The sequence below is a fragment of the Crocuta crocuta genome, unplaced genomic scaffold, assembly GCF_008692635.1.
Source record: "Crocuta crocuta isolate KB4526 unplaced genomic scaffold, BGI_CrCroc_1.0 scaffold160, whole genome shotgun sequence".
Classification (NCBI taxonomy): Eukaryota; Metazoa; Chordata; class Mammalia; order Carnivora; family Hyaenidae; genus Crocuta; species Crocuta crocuta.
This window is the reverse complement of record NW_027527591.1, coordinates 4,452,408-4,475,652: the sequence shown is the minus strand read 5'-3', so window position 1 is coordinate 4,475,652 and position 23,245 is coordinate 4,452,408. Positions and strand designations below refer to the sequence as shown.

Below are 23,245 nucleotides of genomic sequence, written 5' to 3'. Positions count from 1 at the left end.
ATCTTTTAAAAAAATTTTTTTTTTTAATGTTTTATTTCTGAGAGAGACATTGTGAGCAGGGAAGGGTCAGGGAGAGAGAGGGAGACACGGAATCCGAAGCAGGCTCCAGGTTCTGAGCTGTCAGCACAGAGCCCGACATGGGGCTTGAAACCATGAACCGTGAGATCATGACCTGAGCCGAAATCGGACACTCAACCCACTGAGCCACCCAGATGCCCCCAAATGATCATCTTTTTGAAGACTTGAAAGTTGATTTGAAAATCTATAGCACTGCCTGTATTTTCATTTGATAACTAGTTTTTGAGTACTTTAGGTACTATTCTAGGTTCAAGGCATAGTCGTAAACAAAGGTCATAGTCACTATCTTTGTGGAACATTCATTTGTCTAATGTGGAGGAGACTGACAATAAACCAGTGGATAATAAGCCTTTTTTTTTTTTTTTGGCAAGTGACTATGTTTTATTATTTTTTTTATTATTTTTTTTTTTACAAATAGTTTATTGTCAAATTGGTTTCCATATAACACCCAGTGCTCATCCCCACAAGTGCCCTCCTCCATGCCCATCTCCCTCTTCCCCCCCACATCCATCAGTCCTCAGTTTGTTTCTCAGCATTCAAGAGTCTCTCATGGCTTGCCTCTCTCCCTTTCCCCCACCATTTCCCCCCTTCTTCTCCCCCTTGTTCCTCAGTTAAGTTCCTCCTAATCCTCCTATACATGCAAACATAGGATATTTGTCCTTCTCTGCCTGACGATAATAAGCTTTTTTAAAACCTGGGAAAAAATAAGGGAGAAGGAGAGTATTGCTAAGGGAGTGGATGGTGGTGGGTTATTGCTAAGGGAGTGGATGGTGGTGGGTTATTTTATATAGGGTGGCCGGGGGTCTCTCTGGAATGGTGAGCAAATCTAAGAATGTTCTAAATAGACATCTAAGAAATGGCTTTGTAATCAAATTGTACACAGGGTTTATAGTGATTCTAAATATATCTTACCTATGGATAATGGGACTTGAATAAGTCCAGTGGAAAATAAAAGATTACCAAGTTTAATGGGTAATCATAAGTAGTTCTTAGATTCTTTAATGCTATTAAGTGAGCCACTGTTTAGAGCACTGTTCTCAAAGTGTAGCTAAAGGGCCCCTGGGGGTGTAAGTTCCTTTCAAGGGCTCTGCAAGATTTCTCTTTTTCAATTACATATCTGTGTGAGGCTAGATTTTCTTTTTTTTTTTAAAATGTTTTATTTATTTCTGAGAGAGAGAGAGCAGGGGAGGGTCAAAGAGAGAGGGAGACACAGAATCCGAAACAGGCTCCAGGCTCCGAGCTGTCAGCACAGAGCCCAACGCAGGGCTCGAACCCACGAACCGTGAGATCGTGACCTGAGCCAAAGTCGGACACTTAACCGACTGACCCACCCAGACGCCTCTAGATTTTCTTTATATTGTCCAGTCATAGTAACATAGCTCAATAGATTAAGTGCAGAAGACAGAGATATACCTAGCTGTCTGCTAGACATGAAGTGTTTGTGAAAGTGTAAAACAACGCCACTTTTGCTTTTATTTTATATTTTTAAATTAAAAACATGTCTACATTGACATGTGGGGGTTAATTATTTTTAAAATGAATTAATGTATATTCTAAAACTCTCAGTTTTCATTTTTTAAAAAAGATTTATTTATTTTGAGAGAGAGGGGTAGAGAGAGAGGGAGAGAGAGAATTCAATGTAGATTTCACTGTCAGCACAGAGCCTTTTGTGGGGCTTGAACTCACGAACTGTGAGATTATGACCTGAGCTGAAAGCTGAAGTCAAGAGTTAGATGCTTAATCAACTGAGTCACCCAGGTGTCCCACTTTTAATTTCTAGTAAGGTAAAAATCAAAAGCTATAACTCACATAAACAAAAGCTGAGCGTCTTAATTCTTTGTGTGCGTGTGTGTGTGTGTGTGTCTTAATTCTTAAGAGGCTTAATAAGGTAAGGGGTACCTGGGTGACCCAGTTGGTTAAGCATCTGACTCTTGTAAGTAAGGATCCGACTCTTGGTTTTGGCTCAGGTGACAATCTCAGGGCTCGTGGGTTTGAGCCCTGAGTCGGGCTCTGTGCTGATGGCATGGAACATGCTTAGCATTCTCTTCCCCTCTCTCTCTGCCCCCTCCTCTGTGCTATTTCTCTCTCGAAATAAAGAAAGAAACTTAAAAAAAAAATTAACCAAAAAAGAGGCTTCAGGTTAGAAAATTTTAAAAATGTGATTTTAATGTTTCCTTAAGAACAACGTGTTTACTTCTCTGCAGATAAGTGCAATGGATGCAGCTCCACGAACTATTTCTCCAGGACTTCAAAATGGAGAAAAAGGTGGGTCCTGGAGGCTGTGATCACTTGCCATTGGATTTAAAGAGATTTCTTAGTCTAGAAGTTGTTTCCATGGCTAATTTTGAGAAGATTTTCTGATGCAGTTGTTACAGACATTTTTTACCCTTCCTGTATTGTATCACTGTCAGTTTATCCTGAAGTATATTATATTGCAAGAAGATCAACTAGGATGTAGAAATAACACAGTCTATTAGGGGAAGGGCAAAGAAAAGAAGGAAATTGAATTTTGTTTTGCTTGTTCCCAAGTCAGCAGGTTTCATTGCAGAAATACTAGAAAGTGTAATATATGTGCTCATGTCACTAAAATCTTTTTCTAGACCTAAGCTGTCTTTCACAGTATTTCATTGAATAGCTTGGTGCCATCCTGGAAAATTTGTAGGGACATTTACTTAGACTGTTTTTGTGGAACACGGGCTCACATAATTCTTGACATTTTTCTATTATGATTAAGTAAACTTCCCCCCTGAGAATGAGCACGTGATTTTTTTCCTAATGGTGTCCTGATTTTATTCCCTATTAAATTGAATGAGCTGGTATTTAGGTAGCCAGTTATGGTCTAGTAGAAAAGAATATTGGGAATCAGACTTGGGTGGCCAGTCACAGTGCTATTGCTAAGCTGACTGTGGTCAAGTCCTATAACCTGTTTGGATATTTATATCTATTTCTATTTTAAAAAATTTATTTAAAGTTTATTTTAAGACAGCTTGAACAGGGGATGGGCAGAGAAAGGGAGAGAGAATCCCAAACAGGCTCTGCATTGTCAGCACAGAGCCCAATGTGGGGCTCGAACCCACAGACCCACGGGATCATGCCTGAGCTACCCAGGCGCCCCTGTATCAATTTCTAAAATGTGTGTTAAAATAGTCTAAATAATCTTTAGGAAGCTAAAATTCTTTGGTTTAGGAAGGAGAAATATGAGTTGGCATTTAAAAAACATTCCTAATAGGTAGAAATGGGCCCATTTTTGAATGACTCATTGAAGTTTGATTTTCTTTAGAGGACCGCTTCCTGACCTCGCTGTGCAGCCAGAGCCCCGCGGGCTCCGCGCACCTGCAGCTGCCTACCCCCCCGGAGGCCCTGCCTGAGCAACTGGGGGGGGCGCCCCCTGAGCTCGATACAGCCAGCAGTTCCGAAGGTACAGGTGAAGTCACTTTGACTGTACTTCTGAAAGAGAGCACTGTGAATGCTGTGACACCTCTTAGATGCTTTCTTGCCTCTTAGAGTTTGTACATTTTATCCTTCCTGGAAGTGCTATTTTAGCTTGAGCTTTTTTACCATATCACTTCTTTGGTTGGCGCTCCTTGACATAGGAATATCTCAGGAACAGAATGTTATTCTGTTTCATCTGTTTTCTGGGCATATTACTTTCTTGAGTCCCATAAAGCACATGGTTTTGGCCTTGTAAGACAATAAGAGAAATTGCAGCCATTTCTCCAACTGTTTATTTCACTAATGGCAAACTTATGCCTCGCTGTTCTCTTTCCTTGTTTTCTGTTCAAGCAGTAACTACTTAAGTAATGTAAACTTTAAAAATAGCTTTTAGGTTTTAATTTTTTTAAGGTTCATTTATTTTTGGAGAGAGAGAACACATGTGTGCAAGCGGGGGAGGAGCAGAGGGAGAGAGAGGAGAGAGAGAATCCGAAGCAGGTTTCATGCTGTCAGCCCAATTTGGGGCTTGAGCCCATGAACCGTGAGATCATGACTTGAGCTGAAATCAAGAGTAGGATGGTTAACTGACTAAGCCACCCAAGAGTCCCCAAAATAACTTTTAAATTGCAATTAAACTCTGATGTAACAAGAAGAGCTGTGACTATGCTCACGCATGCTCACGCAGTAATTGCATCATGACTGCTGCCTGGTTCCTTCAATGGTAAACCATCGATTATGGGTGGCTCCCATTTCAGAGAGGGTGAAATGTAAAACCGTGTGATCCTTGGACTCAGCACTATGTATGCTTCCCTATAGCTTCCTCTTTCATCCCAAAAGAGTCCTTATTCCTAGATCACAAATTTTGTACCACAGTTGGTAATTATGATATGCATATATGTCTGTATTCCAAACATGGCAAGAAATAATGTTGATACTTCATACTTTTTTTTTTTACTTGTCCTGAATATTAACATATAAGTAGAATATTTTTTATCCTAGATGTGTTTGATGGGCATTTGCTGGGATCCACAGACAGCCAGGTGAAGGAAAAATCAACCATGAAAGCCATCTTTGCAAATTTGCTTCCAGGAAATAGCTATAACCCTATTCCATTTCCTTTGTAAGTATTACAAAAGTCAGTGGAGTGGCTGTTGTTGGGTGGTTTTGTTTTCACTTAATTTCAAAAGCCTCACTCCAAATATTTATTCTTTATTTAACATTGTATGTACTTCTCAAATTATACCTCATGATAGTAAAAGAAGTATCTTCGGTATGATGTAATTTATGGTAGTATTATATCGTAACCATCATCATATAGTAGATGAATGGATGAAAAAAGCATTAACTAATGCTTTTATACATGTATATATAAAAGACATACTGCTACATCTGTTGATCCCACAATCATCAAAACATATTGCTGGTTGTATAAAGATGACATTACTGACCTAATAACTTTCTGGGACATGGTGCTTTTCTGTCCTTGGTGATGCATTACAATGACCCGTACAAGTTTTCATGTGATCTTGTTTGTTCTGGGCTCACTGAGTAGGAAAGAAAACAGGCTGGTTGGGAGAGATTGTTTGTTTTCCACTGGTTGCTCTGTGTAGCCATCAGATGCTGCTCCTGTAGGCTGGTGCAAGTGTGTCTAAGAGGTGGACATCCGTTCATAAGACCTTTGTTCTTAATTGACTCACATATTGATTTATTCAGTCTATGTTGAAATGTACTGAGTGCCAGCTCTGGTGCCTCAGGATGTAGAACAAGATTAATAAGGAAAATCGCTGCTCTTCGGAGCTCACGGTCTCAGGGAGGAGACAAGTAGAGATTTACACTATAGTTTGAGAAGGTCCCTGTGTTCTGTGCTTCAGACTTGAATGTCTTGGTTCTTAACTGGGTTATTGTCTCTTGTGTTGTTATGACCTTTGCCCATGCGCTCACTTTGTTCTTTAGTCATTACTGTGAATTGTTTTTCAGGAAAACTTTAGACTCTCCCTGCTAGCTCTCTGCCCCGGCCAGATTAGGTCTCTGTGTTACATGCTTGCATGATTCCCTCGGGGCACTTATCACAGACGGTGATTGTATTTATTGGCAGGATTATTTGATTCTTTACCTCCCTGTACTGTAAACTCTATCATGCTTACTGGTTTGTACCACTGTATTGTTCACATCTTGCTCATGTTACATGCTTAGTAATAGTGGGGTTCCCCCCCCTTTTTTTTTTTTAACATTTATTTATCTTTGTCAGAGAGAGAGAAACAGAGCATGAGTGCGAGAGGGGTGGAGAGAGAGGGAGTCACAAATTCTGATGCAGGCTTCAGGCTCTGAGCTGTCAGCACAGAGCCTAACTTGGGGCTCGAACTCATGAACCATGAGATTATGACCAGAGTTGATTGAAGTCAGACGCTTATCCAACTGAGCCACCCAGGTGCCTCAGTAATAGTTTTTCTTAATAGTGTATTTCTAGCACAGCAAATAGCTGTTGCACAAATGAATGAATGCCTCCCCAGGGGCTCTAGGGTGGAGGTCAAGGGATTAAAATTTGTGTTAAAATGGAGTCACACCACTGAGTTTCCATATGACAAATAGGAGAACGCCTGTGGTATATTATTTCTTGTTGGACTAATACTAGACTTGGAGCCATGTTCATCTCAAAAAGTATTTACAGTGAACAGCGGAAGTGTGAAAGATTTTGTTCTACTATAAACCTGAACGAAAAGTCTTGTAGAAACTGTGCTACATTATTTCTTCTTGAAAACGTGGAAAGTGTTTTATGGAGTAACTATTCTGGAACCCTCTGATTTGAACACTGATTCTGACAATTTTCAATTACCTTTAAAAATTTCCTGTTAATAACATTTTCCTTGGCTGTTTGGTTTAAATTCTGCATATGTTTTGGCTTATTTAATTATATTCTTATAATTGTGCCATATTTAGCTAACTTAAAATTGTCTTGAGATTTACTTATAATGTGTTAGTGGTTCCTACATATGATTTTCTGCTAATTTTGTTCTTATTTATTTAAAAATTTTGAACAGTGATCCAGATAAACACTACTTAATGTATGAACATGAACGGGTACCCATTGCGGTTTGTGAGAAGGAGCCGAGCTCCATCATTGCTTTTGCTCTCAGGTATTATTCTTGGGACTTTTCACCTATGATTAGATCTTTATATTTTATGTGTATTTACTAATCACCTGATTGTTGAGATCTTTTATAGAGAGTAGGGCAGAATGATTAAATATAAGCAGAAATACATAACTTGGGCAGGATAGCATGTTCTCTTTGTATCTGAAAATGTATTCTTTACCCCAATAATAACAGGATGCTTCTTAAGCAAGCTTCTACTTAATTGAGTAGGCAGGTTACTTTATATCCTCTAAACATTCTCTGGGTTATACTGTGTATCCCTTCCTTACATTTACTGATCCATATAACAGAACGTCTTATATCAACTGAGTTCCTTTTTGTGCTCTTCATTTCCTTCCTGTTTGCCACATGTAGCATTTCATTTTCTTACTAGAGTAATGCTGTTCCTATGCCTTAACCCACGTACATTCCCACAGTTATGTGTTTTATTTTATATTATTTATTTTTTAAATTAAAAAAAATTTTATGTTTTATTTATTTCTGAGAGAGAGAGAGAGAGGGTGGGAGCATGAACATGGGAGGGTCAGAGAGAGAGGGAGATACAGAATCTGAAACAGGCTACAGGCTTTGAGCTGGCAGTCAGCACAGAGCCCGACGCGGGGCTCGAACCCACAAACTGTGAGATCATGATGTAAGCTGAAGTCGGATGCTTAACCGAGCCACCCACGTGCCCCAGTTATCATGTGTTTTAAACAAGCATCCTTCTATAAATTTATTTATATCTTATGTCTAAAAAGACAGCACTATTTATTTATTTATTTATAAATTGGTTAATGTTTATCTATCTCAGAGAGGGAAGGAGGGAGGGAGTGGGGGAGATAGAGAAGGAGAGAGAGAGAGAGAGAAAGAGAGAGAGAGAGAGAGAGAGAGAGAGAGAGAGAGAGAGAAAGAATCCAAAGCAGGCTCCAGGCTCTGGGCTGTCAGCACAGAGCTGTGAGATTATGACCTGAGCTGAAGTCGGAATCTTAACCGACTGAGTCACTCAGACACCCCTAAAAAGACAGCACCAACAATATCTTGGTAGTGATAGAACTTAGTTTAGTATAATCTAAGATGTTTAGTAAAATCTTTGTTTTTTTTTTTTTAAATGCTTTGTTTTTGTTTTTTAAATTTATTTCTAGGAGAGAGAGAGAGAGACAGCTTGAGCAGGGGAGGGTCAGAGAGAGAGGGAGTCACAGACTGAAACAGGCTCCAGGCTCTGAACTGGCAGTCAGCACAGAGCCCGACGCGGGGCTCGAACACATGAACCGCGAGATCATGACCTAAGCGAAAGTCGGACGCTTAACCGACTAAGCCACCCAGGCGCCCCTAGTAAAATCTTTTTTTCTGTTGGAAGGCATTGAAATTTAAAATTTTCTCTTTATATTGATTACAAGGAGGCTGCTTATTCAACAGATACTTGAATGTCTACAAGATGTGGTATAGTAGGTATTATATATATAAAAGTAAACAAGATAGATCTATATGAAGTTAGTATTTACTTCTTACTTCATTGTTTAGTCTTACTACATTAATAGATAGAAAAGTAAGAAAGCCAGCAAATAAAAAATTCCTATTGTGCTGTTAGGAATGGAGTATTCTAGTAGAAGTCACTTTTGTCTAATGTCTTGGAAAAATAATACATGCTTATCTTGTTACCTGACATCTGTCTAAATCAGGACTCCCAGACTGCTAGGCTTAAGAGTGGAGGTTTTTTTCCTTAAAGTTCAGTACCTTAAGTAGAAAAGCATTCTCATGACCTTTTACACACTGTAATACTTAAGTCTGAAGTTTTATACTTTAAACTACCTGTTCTATTCCTGAAGATATTTGATCTAAATATTAATATGAAGGCTTTCACAATCACTGTTTAGGATATTGATACTGGTTGGTGTGTTGGGGTGTATTTTGCAGTATCATCTGTGAAGGTGACCTTCATGAAGCTTCTACTTGATAACTTTTGTTAGTTGACTCACACATGTTTAATTATGGACACATAACAAGCTTGTATTTCTGTAATGCAGAGCTTATTCTAAAGTATATGATTTATTTTGAAGAGAAGTTTAACGTTTAACATGTTTCAACTTATTTCTACCCTAAGTTGTAAAGAATACCGAAATGCCTTAGAGGAATTGTCCAAAGCGACTCAGCGGAACAGTGCCGAAGAAGGGCTTCCAACAAATAGGTGATCTGTGATTGACTGGGTAGAATTTATTTAATTTGGCTATGTCATCATTTTTTAAATGCTCATACTTCGATTTTATTATGGTATATTATTAATATGAAAGTTGCTAGGATACTGACAGTGGCACTCAAACTTTAGCCCAACAATTGACAGAACAAAATTCAAGTGTAGCAGAAGGCCTTACACAGGTGCCTTTGGATACAGTTTTCTGATCATTGCCATAGAAGTCCAGTGTCTATTGCAGACTTAAAGTTTCAGTGTTTTAAATTCTTATGGTTTTTATTTACATAATAGTAACTTGTGAAATTAGTAACCCCCTGCTTTACTTTGTAATTTAAAGTATTTGTAAATTTTCCATGGTAATTAAAGATTCCAGTAGTTTAAAAACAAAATTCTAACCAGTTCTTTTAGTATGTTCAGTATTTTAGACATTTAGACAGAGATTGTTGTAGGCTCATTATTTTCTTACTGAAATAAGTTTTTGACTTTCATGAATGTGACAAAATTTGATCTAATTTATTTATTATCATGGTAACTAGACTGAGAACTACGAAATTGGTACTTCCTGTAAGTGTTTGACCTATAGAGGCCAACACAGCTCTCATGGACTTGGGGAAAGTGTTATAAAAGGCTCTGTTTTCAGATGTTTTCCGTACACTTTCATAGTTACAACATTTTGCTGAAGAAGAAGATCTAAAGTGCCATAGGCATCTCAAGACTTTTCCTTCTGTGTTGTAACCTATGTTCAGATGACGTAGGAATTGGATTTTGGATACTGTGGGTGGGGTTAGGTGGGGTTGGGTGGGGAGTCCATTAACATAGGAATCATTTTCAGTGTGAATAGTAGAAACTAACTTTTCCTTGTTTGTTTGTCTAGCACTTTGGACAGCCGCCCAAAGAGCAGCAGCCCTATTAGATTACCTGAGGTCAGTGGAGGACAGACGAACCGTACAGCAGAAGCAGAACCGCAGCCAAGTAAGAGTATACCTAGAGCAGTAGTTACGGTTTGGAGAAGAAAGCAATAAATAGAAATACCATCTGACAAGAATTTATTGCATCTGATCGTTACAGTATGATATGCATTAATACATTTTTGTGTGCTCTCTTTTATACATATTTTGTTTGATCTTCACCTTATTATTGGATTTGAAACTTCTAGAAACTCATAGGTCTCTGCAAAAAGACGCAGAATCTGCTTTTGTGGAGTTTTCAGTTTAAAGTATACAAGCTAAGATAAGAGTGACCTTAAAAAACTTAAACTTTTGTTTTTTGAAACTGAAGAAAGTTTTCACAGTATTGTTGGCATTGTGAAAAGAACGTTTCATGCGTCATGTCCTTTAATCCCCATAATAAGCACTAAGACTTATTGGATATATCCCCATGTTTTAGAAAGCTAAGTGATTTGCTCAGGATTGCAAAGGTAGCCAGAGGCCGGGATTTGAGCATGGATCTCTTTGACCTTGTCAGGAACCTGTTCACTACAGAGAGCAGAAGACTGAAGTGACTCTTGGGGCTTAAACAAATAACATTTTATTTTTCTATAAAAGCAACATCCGGAGGCAGGCATTTGCTGGCGTTGGTTCAGCTAGTCAGCATCGTCATGACAGTAGAGGGGTCGTTTCCTTATGATTCTCTTAAATTTTCCTCATGGTCAAAATGTTTCAGTTCATGTCTCCATTTGGGGCAGAAAGAAAGGAAGTAGGTGTAAGCGTGGCTGTTTCCTGTAGTGAGGAATGCAGAGGCGTCACTTTCAGTCTTACTACAGCAGAGGCTCGTGACCACCCGTCCTGGAAGGGAGACTGAGATTGTAGTGCTGTCCCAGTTGCTTATACAAATCGTGATTCGCTTTCTGGGGTTCTCCACATTGCTTGCCCTCATCAGAATTGCAGTTCTTTCGGCAAGGAACAAGGTGGGCTTGGATATTAGGGAGGCCATAATGGGGTCTGCCACCCTTACTAATAAGCACTTGATGAGTGACATTTTATGTGAATTTTATAGATGGTACATTGTACAAGATTAGAATCATATATGCAAAGCTCATAGAGGATACATACATGACGTATATGTATATACTAAGCTCAAAACAAGGAATAAAATTATAGAGTGAGCTAGGGCTCCTGGGTGGCTCAGTTGGTTGAGTGTCCAACTCTTGATTTTGGCTCAGGTCATGATCTCACGGTAGGTGGGATTGAGCCCCGTGTCAGGATCTGTGCTGATAGTGTAGATCCTGCTTGGGATTCTCTCTCCTTCTCTCTCTTCCTGTCTCCTTCCCCCTCCCCCAAAGTAAATAAATAAACATTTAAAAAAGCATGTAAGCTTTGGTAATGTTTTTGGCTGTCTTACGCTATTTTCTGAGAAATGCTGAAAAAATCTTACATTTTGCTATGTTAATTTTTTTTTAATGTTTTATTTCTGAGAGAGAGAGAGAGAGAGCGTGAGCAGGGGAGGGTCAGAGAGAGAGGGAGACACAGAATCCGAAGCAGGCTCCAGGCTCTGAGCTGTCAGCATAGAACCCGATGCAGGGCCGTAACCCACGAACTGTGAGATCATGACCTGAGCCCAAGTCGGATGCTTAACCAACTGAGCCACCCCGGCGCCCCGTATTTTGCTGTGTTAAAATGTAAGAATACAAATGATACAGAGCTATTACCTTTAACTTTGAATTCTTGTAAATTGTAATATTGTTTTGTATTTACTTAATTGTTGAAATAATGTAAGAATTTAGCCCTGAATTTTGTTGCCTTATAAATATATTTTTAAAAGATTTTCTGTAGAATTTCTGATTTTGATATATAGCTACCTGGCATCGCTCTTTTATGTTTCTGATAATAAAAGTGCTTGACTAACCGCCACCCCCCCCAAGCCCCATAGAGCATGTAGAATAATGTGTATTACCTTTGTGTAATGGTTCCTGCTAACAAGGAATGAGTTGAAAATCTTTTTTTTTTTTTTCCACCTGTAGTGACCCGTATTTAATATGTTACCTTTTATTTTCAGCCAAAAAGACTTCTGGAATGCTGTCCTTCTTCCGAGGAACAGCAGGGAAAAGCCCAGATCTCTCTTCCCAGAAGAGAGAGACCTTACGTGGAGCAGATAGTGCTTACTACCAGGTTGGGCAGACAGGCAAAGAGGGGACGGAGAATCAAGGCACCGAGTCTCAAGGTATGTTAAAGGGAACCAGATGAGCTTACTTTAGCTGCTTGTGTTCTTTCCAGCCGTAAGTAGATGATTCTTACGCTGAAACTCAGATGTTAGCTCTCTTCTCATGCCTCAGCATGGCAGAGTGGGAAAAGCATGGCGCTTGTAGAGGCCAGCTGGCTGCAGATGTTACTGCTGTCAGTTACCGTGTGGTAGAATCAGAAGTCCTTTGTTTCCATACCTGTAAAGTGGCAAAAGCAATGTCTTCTGAGGCTTACTGAGGACTGAGTGACATTAAACATGTAAAACATGTAATTCACAGTATATATTCAAATGTTTTCACTCCACTACTCCCTTAGACATTTCTTTTCCAGTCTCTATAGGGTTGAGGGCATTGATATCTGCCTTCATTTTGATGTTTGAAAATATAGCTACCTGATTATGTTTGAATATGAGGTTAGACCAGGCAAAGGCAAACTACACTCACCTGTTTTTGTATTGGAACATAAATACACCCATTCATTTACTTAGTGTCTGGCTTTCATGTTGTATAGACAAGTTGAACACGTTGTGACTGAATAAAATACTTACCATCTGGCCTTTACAGAAATAGTTTGGCAACCCTTGGGTTAGGTCATGAATTAGTAGTCTACAAGATAGCATATTAAATTTGCGTTAGTAATTAACATATCTGTTTAGTATTCTCTAGGCTTCTCTTGGGCTATAATCCTGGAAGACATTGGTGCTTAAAAAAATAATTTTGAAATGTGAGACATAGAGGATTATTTCTTCTAGCTACTAAAGTATGTCCCAAATTTATAATAGAGTGGATCTAGACACACAAATCAAATGTAAAAATTACCTCTGAGCCAGACACTAGTGTATTTTGTGTATTGTATATGTATCTTAGTATATGACAAAGAAAGCATCTCAAGCTATTGGAGAAGCATTATTCCACACATGGAGAAAATGGTCATAACTGATACGTAATGGAAACTTGATGTCAGAGCAGAGTTAGTGTATGACCTCAGAGGAATCAAATATAAGAAAAATTATTCTTCAACCTAAATTTCTCTATTTTTCATCTGAAAATTAATCTTTCAAAAAGGCACCTGTATTTTTGTAATAGTCTACACAAGCTTCATTGTACACAGAATGCTTGCTTGAGAATGACTTGGCCAGGATAACAGGGGGTGGACTTGTTAGTTTTTATAATTCTGTCAGGGGATAAAAAAGACAAAATGAACTGATAACCCATTTAAAACTTTGGTTTTACTAACGATATCAAACCTTTTAGATGAGGTAGATGGAGGAGATACACAAAAGAAACAACTCATAAATCCTCATGTGGAGCTTCGTAAGTATGAGATAAAATGCTGTTGGTGTGGGGACGGGGACTGTGATTGAGAAAACTATTATTTAAGGCTTCTGGTTTTATACTAGATAAATATCCTGTTTTCTTGGAGTAAATGTTAGGTCTCTTTCCTGACATGAGCTTTATTTAATCTAGATTTAGTTTATAAAGTCAACATTGTTTAGTTTATAAAGAAATTTAGTTTAAATTATAATTTAATTTGTAATGATTTAATTTCCAATGTTTAAGTAATTATTGTGTACTCTAGAGCTATAGCCGTGACCAGGTGTCTAGCATTGTGTGGGGGTGGTGAGGGGAGAGGGGTGCCAATAATGTATCATCCAGAATATGTAGTAAAATTTAAGATGTAAAAAGTACGATGATGAAAATACAGTAACGTATAAAATTAGAAACGGGTCTTATTTTATGTTTGATTTTTCTGTAAGGTCAGAAGGTTCTTTTTAATCTTCCCTGAGGGTCATTTTAACAGAACTGTTACAAACAGGGATGTAGATGTAACATGAGAAATGCTATCGTGAAAAAAATTAAATGGTCGCATTTGTTGGTGGTGGGGAATGAGCAAGAAGGAAGAGAGGTTTTTGGTTCATAAAAGCCCCTTACCCCCCTTCTGTTTATAGAATTTTCTGATGCGAATGCCAAGTTTTACTGTCGCCTGTACTATGCGGGAGAGTTTCATAAGATGCGTGAGGTGATTCTGGGCAGCAGTGAGGAAGATTTCATTCGTTCTCTTTCCCACTCGTCACCCTGGCAGGCCCGTGGGGGCAAATCAGGAGCTGCCTTCTATGCCACTGAAGGTCAGTCTTTTTCATCTTTCACTGACTGAGTAGTAGCTGTCTTTTGCCTTCAGATAATTTATGAGTCACTTAAATTGAAGTCGTATGATACTGCCAGTTGTCAAGCAAGGTTTCCTGTTTTGATGTTTGAGAGGCTGCAATAACCAGTTTTAAGACTGTACATGTGTACAATGTCTGTCTGATCCTTGCTAAACTCTGGTCCTGACGTCTTCAAGTGTAATAGTAACAGAATTTCTAGAAGAGTCAGAAGGGTACCTCAGAGCTGTTGAGAGAAAGATAAAAATACAAATACTTAACCTGAAAATAGGAAGGCCCAGTTCTTAACCTGCAGAGGTTTGCAGAAGGTGATGACCGTCTGTACTTTAAGTTCCATTCTCCATACCCTAAAAGCAAAATTGTTTGAGAACATGCAGCAGGAGGGATGTTCCTTGGTAAAAGCTTTCATAACACTCCACTGTTAACAAAGGAGTTTATAAAATTTTACTTAGTAGTTTTAAAAAGTGGACTATCTAGTTAGGAATTTAGGTGTGGTTCTGTCAAAAGTAGGCTACTTGACTATTATAAATCCTTAGGAACTTAAGGAGCCCTCAATTACTTGAGAACTGTATTCTTTTTTTTTTTTTTTTTTAATGTTTATTTTTATTTTTGAGAGACTGAGAAAGGGATACAGAGGACCTGAAGCAGGCTCTGTGCTGACAGCTGAGAGCCTGATGTGGGGCTCAAACTCACAAATCGTGAGATCATGACCTGAGCTGAAGTTGGATGCTTAACCGACTGAGTCACCCAGGAGCCCTGTTGAGAACTATATTCTGATTAAAATTTTCTCTTGACATTAGAAAATATCCCCTAAAGCCATGAAGCAAACAAATCATTTGGGGTCTATGGAACAATTTATTGTAGATTACCTCAGGAAATACTTTGACTGAATAAACTACATATGATGCTTCTGCCTTTTAGATGATAGATTCATTTTGAAGCAGATGCCTCGTTTGGAAGTCCAGTCTTTCCTCGACTTTGCACCGCACTACTTCAATTATATTACAAACGCTGTTCAACAAAAGGTAGAAATCCCAAACCTTGGTCTGTAATTAGAGTTTTATGGGCTTTTTCCCATCCTGAGAATTTGTCCCAATGGCAGTCTTTTCCATGCTAAGATAGGGACAGGGCATGACTGGATCTCTGTTATGTTATAGAAGTGTGAGAGAATGTAGTCATTTCAAACTCTCTTTCCTACCTTTGCCAGCCAGGAACCAAAAGATCTGGAGCAGATTGCATTTAGTGTGTGTGTGTGTGTGTGTGTGTGTGTGTGTGTGTGTAGAATCATTAAGATTAAATGATAATACCTGCATATTATAATTAGTAGTTTTGTTAAGACAGAAATTGGAAATATTTGTTGAGACATGAGTGTTTGGATCCATAGGTAGAAAAAGAGGAAGCCAGTGGCTCAAGGTTTGCCCACCTGACATTTAGCCATGATCTTCCCAGTAAGTGTATCAGAGAGTCACATAGATTGTTTTTCATTTATGGTTTATTGCATATTTTAGGGGAAATTATATGTCATAATAAAATTTGTGATTTTGAGAAACTGTAAAGCCTTATCTTTTGGTCAGGTGTTAAAGATCTGATGTTTTTATTGGCATTGATGTTTTACTTTTCACTTGCTTCTGAGTTCCAAGGGTTTTAACTTTCTTTCAAGGCCCTCTGGTCCTATTAATAGAACATTAGTTTGGATATTACATGGATAATACAGATATGAGTGTTACATTACAAATAATCATTTTTGGTAAGAGTTTACTTTCATTTTTTTTTTTTTTTTTCTGATTAGAGGCCCACTGCATTGGCCAAAATCCTTGGAGTTTACAGAATTGGTTATAAGAATTCTCAGAACAATACTGAGAAGAAGTTAGATCTCCTTGTCATGGAAAATCTTTTCTATGGGAGAAAGATGGCACAGGTAAGGTTATTGAACGATGGCAAACCATTTAGCTACTGGAAGCTTTTGTACTTCTAGTTCCTGATTTTAAGAATTAGAGAATGACATCTTGTTTAATAGTAGGAAGCCTTTGTTGCTAGGCCAATTTTAACTTTGGAATTGTTGAACCCTGAAGGAAAGAATAAAGAGGAATATTGTAGACTGGTCCTAAAATTTAACCTCTCCAATGTCCTAGAAACACAGAATTGTAGAATTAAAAGGCAGATTTGTTTCTATGATCTCAGTTCTAAAGATGAAACTAAGACTCAGAAAAATTAAGTTTATGACAGTCACACAGATATTACCACAACTCAGGTTGTTTTAGAGTCTAGAATAGTACCTTTCAAGAGCATGGGTCCTTTTGAACTGTTCCTAGTCTGTGGTGAGGTAAGGGGCTTGTACTAGAATTTAATTCAGTGTACTGCTTTCTTCATTGAGAGTGCCTTGCTGTGCTGAACTAACAGTGTGCTTGATGGTGCAGCAGTTTTACATTCTAGCACTAGCTCCTTATGTTGTCATGAGCCAGTGACAATTGACTAGCATTAGTCTGTAGAATACACTTCATGTTGCACTGATCTAGGACGTAAGTCCCTTGACCTGTGAGTGTGGCCTTTAACTGCCCCCAGATTTCCAGAGACATGCAGTTGCTTCTACATTGCCGTAAGTATTGCCTGGGGTTTTGGTATCAAAGCTGTAAGTTTCCTAAGACTGTTTGCATCTGTATTTTAACTGCTTTATGATCCAGTGATATATTTTTAGAGTTGTTAATGTTTCTTAAAGTTGATTAAGTGGGTTGGTGTGTTTCTGAAGTGTTTGAGTAACTGACTACATAGGTATTAATTTTCAATGATGAATCATATCACCACTTATTTTACGTATTGAGCCATTATAATGTATGCATTTAATGACTTACATAAGTTATGATTAAGTTTTAAAATTAAATTTAACAGTGTATATAATGGTATGGGCTATAAGGAATCTTTCTGCATTTCCAATTTAATTAATTAATTGCACAACTCATGCATAAATAACAGAAAGTTTTCTTTCTGCTAGGTTTTTGATTTGAAGGGTTCACTTAGGAATAGGAATGTAAAAACTGATACTGGGAAAGAGAGCTGTGATGTGGTCCTGCTGGATGAAAATCTCTTAAAGATGGTTCGAGACAACCCCCTGTATATCCGTTCTCATTCCAAAGCCGTGCTGAGGGCCTCGATCCGCAGTGACTCCCACTTCCTTTCTAGCCACCTTATTATAGATTACTCTCTGCTGGTTGGACGAGATGATAGTAGCAATGAGCTGGTAGTCGGAATTATAGGTAAGTCGGAAAGCATACCTTCTGGTTCATGACTGAAGCCAGAGTATATTTGAAGATTATACTCAGCCCAGTCTAGTAATAGCTTATTATACGTTTTCACCAACTATCATTTGAAAATTCAAAACCACTAGCGTTTAAATTCTAATTACCTTTATTCTGTGTCCTCAGTTTATTTTCACTTATCTTTACCAAAAATAATCTATTGAAAAAGTTACTTTGAAATGAAGCCCTTTGAAGTTGTTATGAGGATTGAGTGAATTAATATACAGAGACAGACCTTGGGGACAGCACCTGGCAGTATCATTAGCACTGAGTAAACATGTTAGAAGTAATAGTAATTACTGTTGTTATTTTCTTATACTTACTAACGTACTTTACTGCCAATATTGCCTCCTGTAACAGATTATATTCGAACGTTTACATGGGACAAAAAGCTTGAAATGGTTGTGAAATCAACAGGAATTTTAGGAGGACAAGGTGAGCAGAAGTTTTGTTTAGTCTTTAAACTATTCTTCTGTCTTCCTTATCAGTTAACGTTTAAAAAATAGATACTTTTTTGGGGCCCCTGGATGGCTCAGTTGAGCCTCTTTTTTTTTTTTTTTTTAATTTTCTAACATTTATTTATTTTTGAGAGGTAGAGCATGAGCAGGGAAGGGCAGAGAGAGAGGGAAGCACAGAATCGGAAGCAGCCCAGGCTCTGAGCTGTCAGCACAGAGCCTGACACGAGGCTTCAACTGCCAAACCATGAGCTCATGACCTGAGCCAAAGTCAGATGCTCAACCGACTGAGCCACCCAGGCGCCTCAAGCATCTGACTCTTGATTTCAGCTCAGGCCATGATCCCAGGGTTGTGGGATTAAGTTCTATGTCAGGCTTTGTGCTGAGCATGGAGCTTTTTTAAGGTTCTCTCCCTCTCCCCCTGTCTCTCTCCCTCTCTCCCTCCCCCCCCCCCGCCCCTGCTCTTCTCCTTGCTCATGCTCAATCTTTCTCTAAAATAAAAAAAATTTAAAAATAAACCTAAAAATGAAAAACGGTTACTTTCTTAAATTCTTAGAAAGTAAGTGGTTATCTCTGATTTTCTCATTTCCCATATCATCGAATAATAAAAGGAATTACATAGGTGGGGAAATGATTGGCTTTAAATTTGTGTTAACGTGCCAGGGGTTCTCAGGTTGAGAAGTTACCCAATAAAGGCCAGAGATTCTGAATAAGAGGCTGTCTTTAATTAACGCTTGAATCTTCGAAGTTCTCTGAGCACTGCTAGCTCCATTTGTGCTTTCATACATCTCTAGGCAAGAGGTAGTTTTTAAAAATGGAAGCCCCGAGCAGGAAAGACCTGTCCCATGTCATGTGGCACAGTGAACACCCCTCTTCTGAGACTGCTGTGGTGTGTGTGTCTTCATGGCAGGTTTCATGAAAGAACGTAGTTGTTCACATCAGTTGCTGATCAACTATGTAACACCTTTTTCTCTGTGCTCTTTCATAATCTTAGGTAAAATGCCCACTGTGGTCTCCCCAGAGCTGTACAGGACTAGATTTTGCGAAGCAATGGACAAGTATTTCCTGATGGTACCAGACCACTGGACAGGCTTAGGTCTCAACTGCTGAAATGGACCGTGAATGTAAAGGGGCCTGGAACAAAGGACCAAAAATAAGCTACACGTTTTATTTCTTCATTATTCACCACTGTATGCCAAGGCCTTTCCGTTCTGTGGTTGTGTGGGCTCTGTGTAACTAAGGGGTTCCAACTCCATGGATTTGCACTTTGCTTTTGATACCTACCAATTAGCCGTCCTTAGGCCAGGAGGTTCCATGAACATTTTTCCACTTAAGTGAAAATATAGACCCATTTCAAAGGGCTAAAGACAACTGTGTGGTCAGAGATGAGACGAGGTAAAAAAATGTGTTGTCAGACTTGTTAACAATGCTGTTGAGAAAATAGTATCTCCTAGATGGTGACTTTCCTGGCACCACTTTGGACACATTCTTTACTTAGAAAGCATTTGTAGAGCTGGTGACTTTGTTTTGTGTTTCTTATGTAACTGTGTAATGTTATGTATTATCAGAATTTCTGAAATCTTTAAAAAAATTCCAAATTATACTATTAATGGTCAGTCCAACAGATTGACACAATCTGTTCTTGTTTTATTGAGGAGTTTGACTTAACTTGGGAATCCTGTTGTGTGTTCTTATCTTGCTCTGGTTTTGAGTGTGCTCCATGTCGTTTCGGTTCTCTCTTCTCTCTGGGTGAGACCGTAGTTATTACGTCGAAGCCTTCTTTTGGAGCTTTTTTAAAAACTTGTTTATAACTTTTTTGCAGTTAATATGTTCACCTACCCTTATCTGCACCTGCTTATCTTCTAGGTTTTCCTCCACTTTCAGGGAAATAGTAAATGAGTCTGTAGTGACTGAATTCCCAAAGGGAGGATTACTAAGGATGTTTTTAATGTAAAAAATGAATTAGACCTTATCCAAGAAATTGGGTGAGAGGTAGACGCTTGCTTGTTTTTTGTAAAGGTAAAGTGTCTTTTTCAATGCAAATAGTTTAAGTGGCATCTGTAAAACTAACAGGTTTCTAGGGTGGACACACCTGTTTCTTTACTTTCTGTGCCAGTTTCTAGGCCAGTTCTGATTATTGAGAAATGTTAAGAGATAAAGTATTTACAGTTAGGAACTTGTTTAGCAGAGTTTTTGTTTAAAAAATGAGCAGATAGAGTACTAAACTAACTGTCTTTAAGCAAATAACAGAATGCCAAATATTTCCTTGTGGCTTCTTTCCCTTATTAATAAGGATACTTTGGGGGTTTATAAAGTTTTATATAAAGTTCTCTTCCTTTCCAGCTTTCCTGTAACAGCACATTTCTGTTGTAACTGTCACAAAACAAGAAAAAGGAATCTGGGTACATTCCAGTTACAGAGACTTAAACGTATGTGAAATAGGAACGTTTTGGAAAATTTGCTTTAGAGAAGGAAAGCATTAGTTTGGTGTTTGGTGCTTATTGGAAATGCGGTTTGTTTTGAAGTAGAAACAAGTTGCCCAAGGACTTAGAACTGATGATAAGCACTTTAAACAACAACAACAACAACAACAACAACAACAACCCATGGGTGTGCCTTTTGAAAATATACAGAACAGGGGTGGTTTTAGTTTTAGAGGAAAGGACTGACTCGCAGGAGAGATGGTGGAACATTCTTAACTTCTTGTGAGTCCAGGAACAATGGATGGTGCCTCTTTTTCTGAATGTAAACACGTTTTGTCTCTGTTCTTTTTTTTCTGTCAGGATACTTAGGAGTGTTTCTCTTGTCCATTTCAGTCCCGGACTCACCAGAAGGTATCTTCCCTCTGCTGTAATTAGGTGGTTTCTCAGTTTTAGTCTCAACACTCTGTGTATGTGCAGCTTGAATCCTCCCTGGAATAACTCCTGCAGCAGTGTGTCATGTTGATTTTTGTTTGTCTTTCTCATGACTTGTAGAGTTATTTTGTAAAGCACTCTGCCTCTTAGATAATTTTGTGGCTGAAAAAATTCCAGGATAATATAATCTTGAAGCAACGCTTGCTGCCTTGCAAGGGTAACCTGTCCTTTTAAAACTGTCTTAATGAAAGGGAAATTAATTTGTTGTGAGTGGTAGAACAATATGCCCTCAGCCCCTGCTGCTTTCTTGAGGCCACTACCGTATATATATAAGGTGTTTCAAATCGCGTGCTCTTCAGTGGTAAGCATTGAATGACTGCTCGCCTCTCTTGAATTCCCTTTCGAGGCTTGGAGGATATTAATGTTGAAAAGTGAAGACTGAGGAAGAAATCTGAATACTTTTCTTCCTTAGAATAAAAACATGAACCCTGAGAACGACTGATAGTAGCACAAGATAACTGTGTGAATGTGTTGCATTGTATAAAAATCTTACTTATAAATGTGAAGGTTGTTGATGCCATCAAAACTTATGGAACAATAAAAAAAGATTTCCTTTTTTCTTACCTAAGCCTGAGAAAAATAAGGGGAATCAGCGATTGCAAGCCCTTTTGTAGTCTGTTGAATAATTTAAATTTGTAGACCTTCGAACTTTCCTACCAAATATGCTGCTGATAATTCTTTCCTTGATCCAGTCGTGAGTGGTTTTCTAGCTTCGGCTTCTATGGGGTCTTGTAAATAGGGTCGTATTGGTTTTGGTGGCATCAGTGTTTCCTTGGCATTTTACCTGTTAGCAGTAGGCTTGTATAAAGCTGCCAAGGAAAAGTAATCTACCTGTAGAAAGTTTGCTTAGCTACTGGAGTGAAACTCCTGTGAATGAGCCTGGAGGGGAACAAGTCAGGCCATTCATTAGCCCTCAAGTGTTAACATACTGACTTCTGCAGTATTCAGACCATCTAGTGCAATGCCTTTTTGTTTGTTTGTTTTTGTAACACGGGTGCAGTGTATTATAGAAAAATAAAGATTACAATCATGAGCAGTTTTATTAATGCTGCTGTGCTGGTTTTGTAAAAAAATGTACATTATGTCTTTTGACAGGTTTAATTTTAACTAGAGAAATGACATTGTAAATCATAATATCCTCTTTTAATTTAATATGAAAAATTCAATTAATATTGAAAATACTTAATGTATTATATTGTATATATTTCTCTACTTTGGTTCTAGCTGTTTTATATGACATGTTATTTAAGAGATAAAACTGCCTTGACCTTTTGGACACTTATACTGTAAATAAAGAAGACTTAACAATAAACTGAGAATCAACTTCATTTCGTTTTGAATCGGCTTCAGGAAATGAACAAGGGGAGATGGAGTTTGGAGCCCAAGCCTCTTCCCTTGCCCCAGGCCTCAAAGCATTGCTTTCTGTTCATTCTCTTCCTCATCATCTACCCGCCCCCTGGAGAATTTATTTATGTCTTTCACTAGTAAATAGCCCTTCCTTCTAAGTCTCAGAAAGGGGGGGGAGGGGTCTTAAATCTGTGCGTTTGCTTCTACCACCAATGGCCTCGCCTCTTCCGTCCTACTCCCGGTCTCCGCTTTCCTGGCAGGACACTAAGGGAAGCCAGGGAGGGCCAAATTCTCTCTGGAAGGCTCTCTCAGCTCTTGGTTGCTGGCAGACTTGTTCAGAAAAGTCTCCCTGCAGTGGATCCGTTGTGCTGCAAGCGTGTAGCTGTGGATGCGCCTCTCCCCTTCACGGTGCCTGGGCTCTCCCCCACCCCCACAGGGAACACCGCACCTCTCCCTTTCACCGCGACCCTCCCCTTCACCACGCCTGGGCTCCCCCGGGAACACCAGAGAACACCGGAGCTGGCCAGGCCGGTCAGCTGCTGTGACTTCGCGGCACCGCCTCTGCCCTGCAGGTAAAGGTAGGTGTGCAGGCAGTTCTCTGTTACCACTGACCTGGAAGTGTCTTGTGTTGGAAAGTCATTTCTTGTACAATTCCTGGGTCAGTGCTTAACAAGGCTAAGATTTTAAAACTACATTTAAAAATTGTGCTGAAAATAATCCCGAATTTATCATCTTAACCGTTTTTAAGTGTATACTTTAGTGGTGTTAACTATACTCACCCCCAGAACTTTTTCATCTTGCAGACCTGCAGCTATATCCATTTACTAGCTCTTCCTCCTCACCCTAGTCTCTAATAACCATTCTGTTTTCTGTTCCCATTAATCTGACAACTTCAGGTTCTTTATTGTAAGCGAAATTGGCCAGGATTTGTCTGTTTGTGGCTGGCTTATGTTGCTGTGTCCTCTCCTCAAGATTCGTTCACGTTGGAGCGTTTCCTCCCTCTTTTAAATTAAATGCTATTCCAGGTTGAATGACATTCCACTGTATGTAGGCGCCACATTTTCTT

The 23,245-nt window shown here is 38.8% G+C and overlaps 1 protein-coding gene across 9 annotated transcripts in view; it reads left to right on the top strand.

Moving 5' to 3' along the window:
- Positions 1–22,131, top strand: part of PIKFYVE (phosphoinositide kinase, FYVE-type zinc finger containing) — a 79,418-nt gene extending 57,287 nt beyond the window's left edge. For 5 of the 9 annotated variants that reach the window (XM_077771090.1, XM_077771065.1, XM_077771083.1 and 2 more), the window contains 14 exons: positions 2,283–2,343; positions 3,359–3,502; positions 4,510–4,630; positions 6,549–6,644; positions 8,743–8,826; positions 9,704–9,801; positions 11,824–11,988; positions 13,262–13,321; positions 13,957–14,133; positions 15,091–15,194; positions 15,959–16,087; positions 17,159–17,420; positions 17,823–17,897; positions 18,912–22,131. In XM_077771090.1, coding sequence (XP_077627216.1) covers positions 2,283–2,343; positions 3,359–3,502; positions 4,510–4,630; positions 6,549–6,644; positions 8,743–8,826; positions 9,704–9,801; positions 11,824–11,988; positions 13,262–13,321; positions 13,957–14,133; positions 15,091–15,194; positions 15,959–16,087; positions 17,159–17,420; positions 17,823–17,897; positions 18,912–19,027 — 1,692 coding nt within the window. In that variant the 3' untranslated portion in view covers positions 19,028–22,131. The remainder of the gene's footprint in view (positions 1–2,282; positions 2,344–3,358; positions 3,503–4,509; positions 4,631–6,548; positions 6,645–8,742; positions 8,827–9,703; positions 9,802–11,823; positions 11,989–13,261; positions 13,322–13,956; positions 14,134–15,090; positions 15,195–15,958; positions 16,088–17,158; positions 17,421–17,822; positions 17,898–18,911) is intronic. The other 4 variants (XM_077771098.1, XM_077771076.1, XM_077771057.1 and 1 more) reach the window with 2 other exon arrangements.
- Positions 22,132–23,245: the final 1,114 nt, after the last annotated feature.